The 8,939-nt window shown below is 33.2% G+C and overlaps 1 protein-coding gene across 1 annotated transcript; it reads right to left on the bottom strand.

Annotated features, from left to right (window-relative positions):
• Nucleotides 1-4,263: 4,263 nt before the first annotated feature.
• On the bottom strand, nt 4,264-7,142 carry LOC140822565 (probable xyloglucan endotransglucosylase/hydrolase protein 28). The gene is made up of 4 exons (XM_073183340.1): nt 6,683-7,142; nt 6,506-6,606; nt 5,774-5,982; nt 4,264-5,084 (listed from the first exon to the last, which is right to left on the bottom strand). Exons 1-4 carry the CDS (start codon nt 6,885-6,887, stop codon nt 4,586-4,588), a joined length of 1,014 nt encoding a protein of 337 aa, XP_073039441.1. The 5' UTR covers nt 6,888-7,142; the 3' UTR covers nt 4,264-4,585.
• Nucleotides 7,143-8,939: the final 1,797 nt, after the last annotated feature.

Here is an 8,939-nt window from a genome sequence, read left to right as displayed (position 1 = left end):
GTTGAGGAGCCGAATAAGGGAATGAAATCCTATTCCCGGCTAAAAATGCAAAACACATGGATTTAATCTGAAATGAAAAGTTCTAAAACGGTCCTTTCATTACTATATTCTTATTCAAAAAAAAAAGAGAAAAAAGTTGCTGATGGATACTGAGTGCAAATGAATAAAGAAGAGTGATATTTACACTAACGGGCTGATTTAAATCTCTGACAATGGATCCCTCTATCAATTGTGATGCTAGGACTAACAACACACACACACGTTCAGGCTTTATTTGAAACAATGTCTAGACCAAGGGAAGTGCGAAGAATTGTGCTTTTGTGTTGATTGACAAGGGAATATGTTGAGTTTCACTGAGGCTAGTTGATGACTATGAATTCACTGTCGAGCTACTTTGTGTCTCGTTCCATTTTGTCTTGTCACCTGTTTTGCTCGAGGACGAGCAAAAGATTAGTATTGGGGGGTTGATAGAGGTGGATTTTACGTGTTTTTGCGTATCTTGTTATGTCGCATTGTGTTGCATTTATCATTTAGATTTCATGCATTTTGTGTTATTTTAGCATTATTTTATGTTTCTGGTTATTTATGAGTTTAGTTGGTGAAAATGCAGGTGAGTTGGGAATAAACTGAAGATTTAAAGAAAAAATTCGAAAGTCATCCGCTCGGGCGCACATTTGTGTCCGCCCGGGCGCCTCCAAGGCGTGAAAGAAGGAGTTTATGCGAAAGTCATCCGCTCGGGCGGAAACTTATGTCCGCCCGGGTGCATCAGATAGAAAGTGAAATTCAAAATCTGCGAAGACCATCCGCCCGGGCGGAAATTCATGTCCGTCCGGGCGCACTCGAAATTTTGGAAAGATTTGCTGGTTGATTTCTTCCCTAATTTTCTGGAGGAGGCTGATAAGGGAAGGCCAGGGACGAGATTTTGAGATTATACAGACATATTGAGAGATTATTCAGCAGCCAAGGAGCCAAGGAAGGGAGAAGAGCTTGGAGAAAGCTGCTTGGATTGAAGATTCGAAGATTTCCGAGCACCGTTCTTCGAGTTTCTCATCAATTCTAGTATTTCTAATTTAGTTTCTATCTTTTAGCCATTGTTTTGCTGATTTCAATCATGAATTCTAGTAGCTAAACTTTAATATTTGTTGGGATTTAAGGGGATCCTACGCCAAACTTTGATTTAAATCAATTTACATATCGATTTTTGATTTGTTCTTGATTATACTATTGTTTTATCGTGTTGTTAGAGCGTAGCTAACTTTGACAACATTTTTATATTGCAAGTGAGTTCGAGTGAATAACTTGTGATATGAACGAGTAGTATAATCCGTGGATCTACAATTTACATAGATATATGAAATTGGATACGCGCCGATAGTCATAGTCATAAGGGTCTAAAACTAGGGGATTTCATAAATCGACATGCAATTCACTCTTAATAAATAATTAAAGACATTTAATTATTTCATTGAGTAGAATTAGTTTGGCATAGCTCGAGAGAGTGTGTTCAATTGAATAGGAAATCCTGTCGGAAGCATATGATCATAATCGAGGGGTAGGTGGATCGATATTCCCAAAAAATTCATTTATATTGAATTTTACTCAACCATTTTAGACATTATATTTCATTACTTGATTTTGAATAATTTTTGATTGCATGTTTATTTGATTTTAGTAGTAATAAAACACCCAATCACTTTTCGTTGCTAAAGATCTAATAACTTAAAATAATAATTGTTGAATACAGTCTTCAGTGGAACTGATACTCGTACTCCGGTACATTATACTATTACTTGACATCGTGCACTTGCGATTAATTTTGAGCATATAAAACATATTTTTTTATTAAGGATTTCACAGTGCAAGTTTTGCTCGATCATTACATGGGAGAGCTCCAGTTCAATTAGTTCCAAAATATATGTGTGCTTTGTCCAAATATAATCCGAGAACAGTTGTGGAGTGGAAGCATCTCAGATCCAACACTGAAATGATTAAGACACTGGACTATGTTTTCTGGGCATTCAAGCCGTGATTATGGGTTTCGGCATTGTCGAAAAATAATTAGTTTCGATGGTACTCACTTGTATACCAAATACAAGCACAAAATGTTGATCGCTATCACTTTGGATACGAACAATCAGTTTCTACTGCTAGCATTTGCTATTGTGGATGAAGAAACATCAGATTCTTGGAAATGGTTCTTGGAGAATCTAGGACGACATGTAGTTTGTGGTGAAAATGATGTGTGCCTAATTTCTGATAGACATAATGGAATTGTGCGAGCAACTGAAGATCTACCCTATTTTCAACCTCCTTATGGTGCGCATCGTTTTTGTTTGTGACATGTGTGTTCAAATTTTAATGCTAAATTCAAAGACATGCATTTGAAAGATTTATGCTGGGAAGCAAACACACAAAATCAAATTTGTAAGTTTGAAATAATAATTGATGCAATCAAGCGAAAAAACATTTTGGCGCACAGATATTTGGTCGGAACTGCGAAAGAAAAATGGAGTTTGGCTCATGACGGTGGTTGACGTCGTGGGGTGATGACAACCAAACTCCATTTTTCTTTCGCAATTCCGACCAAATATCTCTCATGACGGTGGTTGACGTCGTGGGGTGATGACAACCAATATTTCGGAGTGTTTAAATAGTGTGATGAAAGGTGCTCGTAGACTTCCTATATATCTGCGATAGTACACTTGAAACTTCTGATGTGCATACAATATTTCAATTGAACGCGTGACAAGAGGTGGTCGATGGTTCAGGAAAATCAGTTGCGGTCAGATTATGCGTATCGGAAGTATGAGAAATGGGCTAGAAAATCTAGTGAACATCGTGTTGCCAAATATGATATGGTGCGTACATTTATTCGATTATCATTGAAAGTAATCTTCGTCAGTTTGCATTGATCGTCCGTGTCGCCCCCTTTAGCAACATATCAGAACATACTATTCCACAACTCAATTGATTTTTTATGATATTCTCTCCAATTTGTGTTTCGATGAAATGTTCTCGTTATATTATAAAGATCATCGTTGTCGAGAGCAGACCCTAAAATTGATTTTCTTCCTTTGAATTTTCGCATCACCCGATTAGGACGATGCATCTCCACGATGTTAAAGCAAATAAAGGGACAAACACATCGTCATATTTTGTTGTCGTATGAATCAATAATCGTCTTTACATCTAAGTCATTCTTCTGATAAACGATCCAATTAAAGCTGTAAAAAATATAAATGTTATAATTTAACATTCATTTAATCATAAAAACCTTTAGTATTCATTTAATCAGAATAAAATATTAAATATTCAATAATACATCATTTTGATTTATAAGATCTAGAAAATCCCTTATAATTTTACAGTATGTGTGGGCGAATATCTGTAATTAAATCCAATTTTTCACCTACAATTTAACAAATACAATTACATATCAAAAAATTATAAGAGATATACATGATATTACCACAATAAATTTTAAATATTATCGTACACCATATGGAGAAACTGAAATAATAGCATCTGGATCAATGTTAGGTACAACTAATGTTAACCCATCTCAGGTCGAGGTTAACATATTTAATCCTGCTACATGCTCATATCTGATAATAATAATAAAAATAGTTAAACAAAAGTAACAAAAAAATTATGTTAAATAATCATATTACATTATTTATATCTGCATGATATATAAATGTCCAGTCATTGTAGTCTTCTCTATACGGAGTATCCGTGCTTCGTAAGCACGGATTTTCGACACATGGAGCATCCATGCTTACAAAGCACGGATAATGCTCACGTGGACACTGTATCTCTGCTTCGTAAGCACGGATTAAAGTATTTGTGCAAACATTTTTTTATTTTTGAAATAATTTTTATTTTTAAATTATTTATATAAAAAAAAAACCCTTTCATTTTCTTTTCATAATTAACCATGTACACAAAATCTATAATTGATTAAATCATGGCCTGCACACTATAAGGATTAAGCCTAAAGCCTAGGACCCAAACCGAACCGATCGATCATCTTTCAAACGGACTGAATCGATTAAACTAAAAAAATATTAAGTAATATCTATATCGTGTGAAAACCGAAACAGTCGAACCAATAAGATTAGTTGAACCGGAACATATACACATATAATTTGTTCCCACCAAATGCCAATTATTTTATTATTTGGTTTGAAAATGAACAAACGAAATCAATAATCAAATACAACAAATAGACAAATTCAATCTTCATAAAATTTCAAAGAAAACTAAACCCAATTTTTTAATATAGATAGAATAATTCTCCATCTGGTGTATGCTCAACATTTATTGAAGTAACAAGGTTCTGTCAAATGTCAAAGTACATGAACGAATTGAATACAAGAAGCCAAAGATGAGAACCTTAATCTAAAGGCACCGTATGGAATATACACATATCCCACCATCAATGGCCTGTATATCAATTCTATGACCCACAAGAAATCTATGTTTCTCTTCTTTCCTCTATTCACAGGCATAAGTAAAACAATGGAGTGAAATGAGGACAGTAATACCATGTGAGAATGTAGAAAACACGGCCTTGTTATCATCATTATATGGATGATGCCTTGAACTTGTTCGATCGGGCTGGCTGGTGCCGTTTGCTACGGTGGTGATGGGCTCCTCCGAATGTCACGGGGTCAAAGCCCCTGAGCTGCTCAGCCTCCTTGGGCTCAATTGCACACTCGGAGAGAGGGAGTTTGTATCGTGACCGGTCATAGCAATACGAGTATTGGATGTACTTTTTCCTGAAGTTCTGCATTTTAACTCTCTGGTGCCGCGGGAGACCAGTAGGGATCATTTTGTGCTCCGGAGCAGCATCACATTTGGACAGTTGGAGTGGATTAACGGCACAACCAAGGAGGACGAAATCAGAGAACTCAGCAATATAAGGGGCATACTTGTAACTTACTTTGTACTTGCCTCCATTTGTGGCCCAACCGGACCCATCCCATATTGTTGCATACAAAGACATTGGCTTGGAGGGGAAGTCCCCACCCATTTCTCGTGTCCTCTTGATCTCTCTAATAGGGACATTATCGACATAAAAGCTGCAAAAACAAACAAAAGCGTCATCAAGATTTGGACTAATGTATCACCAAATATACATACTTATGGACCAGCTTTGTGTGTACAATATCACCCCTGGTTCTTGTTTGACATGAAAATAGAAAAAATGGATGTGAATGAAGCAATCAAAGTCTTCTAATTGATGTAGATAGGAAAGTTGAATTTTTTAAAGTGATAAAAGAGAAGAGTTGACAGAACAATTTGTCTCAGTTGAAGAATCTGTGCTTCAAAAGGTCTTGGTAATGTGCAAAAAAGACGAGTAGTTCTTTAACTTGACAATGAACCAGCTGTGAGTTTTAGACTATCATTATACAATTCCTTTACTTAAATGAAGTTTTAGATACTTTGTTCATGCGCTCAAGCATTGGTTAAATGAACCAAAAATAGCAAAGAATTTGGAGAAATTTTATTTAACCAAAAATAGCAGAGAATTCTGAGAAATTTATGTCATTAAAATGAATCCAACCAATGAATCCAAAAAGGTTCCAAAATAACCAAAAGAAAATATAATATATCGTTTCAGTCACATCTAGAAAAAATGTTTGCACCATGACCGGAGACCTGACGACAGAAAATTTTCAAAGGGAAAACAGAATTATGTTAAACATGGAAACAAATAGCTTAAAATTAATTTGTAGTATGGGAAAAAATAAAAGAATTGTTCACTCACACTATCAGATTCTCAGCCCAAAGGATACTGTACTGGTGGAATTCTTCAGAGGGATCAAACCAAAGGCCATATCTTTCCTCTCTACCTTTACTTGTGCTTCCATTTCCATATATATTGGTCTGAATTCTCCAGTCTTTTCCCCTTATGTTCCCCAGGAACTCAAAATCTATTTCATCATGGTTCTTCTCAAACAAGTCACCATTCGACATCTGTCATCACAAGTTTCAGACAATTAATATTTTCTTTTTGAGAAATCCCACTTCAGTATAATCGAATACGATAAAAAATTACAGAAAACATTCATTACAGTTTTTAAAATTAAAATTCAACTTTTAATCACTAGAATCTATTCATCTGTATTCTAAAGTGAGAAACAATTCACCGTTTGACGTGCATTCACAAGTTCCAGATAACTGCCTTTTTCTTTTTGACAAATCCAACCTCACCGTAATCAAATTTAACCAAGAATTAACAGAGAACATTCATTACATGACATAAAATCAAGGATACAACTTTTCTTCACAAGAAATTATAGAGGCTGTCACCAGTCTTTTCAAATGATGAACAAGTGTTTTTTTTATAACAAAAGCTCAAGACATATGTGAACTCGATCGAAACTGTTACAAGCCAGATTCGAATACCAATATGTTTTTTTTATAAATAAAGCAGAAATTAAATTTTAATAGAAATAGAATAAAACAAAACGATGATAAATAATCAGAAACTACTCACATAAAATGCAACAACAACTCCAGCAGTGTAATCTGCAGGAAGCTTAATAGAAGCACTGAAATATCCATGATGGTAAAGGTCCTGCGACACAAATCCAGACCCTACGCGCACAAACCACTAATCAATACACAAAACATGGCTTAGAACGCACAAAAAAAAACAGTGATGGAAAAGGACCTGTTCTCTCATCCAGAGAGATATGAACAGATTTTCCATCTTTAAGAACCATTAGATTTCCATCTCCAAAGAGATGCGAGTACCCTTCATCGAAAGACACTATCGGGAGATTTCTCGACGACCCACTGACGGAAAACACATGAAGAGAGGATAAAAACACGAAGGTGACGATAATATTCATATGGGAAATCATGGTTCCTCCCATCACTTTACTTTGTCCACGATTACAGAAAATATTTGACAAAAAAAAAAGGAATCTTATGCTTGGCTGTTATGAATCAATTCTTTTGAAAACAGGTTATTTTTTACGTGAGTAGTTCCTGTGTTGTTTGTATGAAATTCGAGCGAGAGAGGAGACAAGGAGACGGAATAAATGAGCAGAAGAGAAAGGGAGAGTGATGATTTTATTGGGTGGAGAGAGAGAGCGAGTGAGGTGTGTGTGTGAGCTGTTCTCCACATACCCAAAATCTTTTTAGGAAGGTGGTGGTGGTGTGTTCATTTTACTACTATATTTTAGTAGTAAAACTTATAAAATTAGGTCTCATAGCATTAAAATATTTGAATGATAATGTGGAAATCAGTGAGAAAAAATAAATTGATTTTACTAAAATTAAACTTTTATTATTTATAAGATTCAAATTCAAAATGCGCTGAGTTCTGGATTAAATTTCGGAACACAAAAACTCTTATTAAATTGTTTCACATGTCATTTTATGAGACGAATCTTTAACTCGACCAGTTCAATGAAAAATATTATTTTTTATGTCAAAAATATTATTTTTCCTTATAAAATAGATCGGATCGATTAATATAACATATATAGATTCATGATATCGTTCTTTACTCATTTTGGAAATTTCCCTTGTTATTGTCTGTCTATTTCATTTAATTTACAGAATGGGAAATATTATATTATTTATTATTCTAATGATATGTTTTATTTACCAAAATCATGCTTTTGTTAATTTGAATTTGCACATCTTTAACGCAAGCTTATCTGATAATATTATTGATATTCTTCTTTTTAAAGTGTATATCTTCTCTATCTTTCCTAATGTAATACATACACATACTTTTAATTAATTTAATTTAATCACTATTTAAAATTTAAACATAGCATATATAAAAATTATATTTTTAACCAATTCTACAATTTAGATACCTTTTTGTTCTTAATCAAACAAATTATCTGTTTGTGGCAAATAGATTCTTGAAAATATTGTATTTTTCATCATTCATATTTTTTTAACAACTTTAGACATTTATATTATCAAAATTGCTATTTAGTCTCGTATCTTCACATTTTTTACAATTTTAGTCTTTTGATGTTGATGTTTTGTGGAAAATAAATTCATGAAAATATTATAATTTAAATTTTTCAATTTTTTTTACAATTTTAGCCATCTTTATTATCAAAATTGGGTCCTAATTATGTATCTTTCCATTCATGACTATTTTATCTTTATTTAATCAAGACTGTTAAAGTTTTTTGGCAAATAAATTCTTGGAGATATTGTGTTTTCATTCTTCATATTTGTTTTTTTTAATATATTCAATTTTTTTGGTAATTTTATATCTTTTTTCATTAAAAGTATTGATGTTTAGTGGCAAATAAATTCTTGGAAACATTGTAGTTTTTTTAATGCCAGAAACATTGTAGATTTCATCATCCTTCATATTTCTTTTTTTTTGTTTTTGGTACGAATTTGGTCATTTATGTTTTCAAGATTGAATTTTTCATGTATTTTTTTTTGTATAGATTTAGCATTTTTTATCAAAAGTTTTGATGTGAAACTGCACACGTGAATGTTACATCATTGTTAGGTCCGCGCTACACTAGCGTCATTTCAGATAGAGTGGGTCTCACGTGAGCCCGTCTCACGGATCCTAATCTGTGAGACGGATCAACTATGCTCATATTCACAATAAAAGTAATACTCTTAGCATAAAAAATAATAATTTTTCATGGATAACCCAAATAAGAGATCCGTCTCACAAATACGACCCGTGAAAACGTCTCATACAAGTTTTTGCCTTTCAGATAATAACTAAATTTTTTTTAAAAAAAAAAAAATACAGACCAATGAATGTAGCATACTAAGAGCAAATTTTGGTAACATATATTATCAAAAAGAAAAATTTATAGTACTAAATAACAATTTTCCTTAAATTTTATTTCCTTGATATACAAAAAAAAAAAAAAAAACATTATATAAGTGACCAATTTTAATGGGTGTAGTATATATAATATAAGGCA

Source organism: Primulina eburnea, unplaced genomic scaffold, assembly GCF_022965805.1.
Source record: "Primulina eburnea isolate SZY01 unplaced genomic scaffold, ASM2296580v1 ctg904_ERROPOS141710, whole genome shotgun sequence".
Taxonomy (NCBI): Eukaryota; Viridiplantae; Streptophyta; class Magnoliopsida; order Lamiales; family Gesneriaceae; genus Primulina; species Primulina eburnea.
The sequence above is the reverse complement of the archived record's forward strand: the minus strand, read 5'-3'. Positions and strand labels throughout refer to the sequence as shown.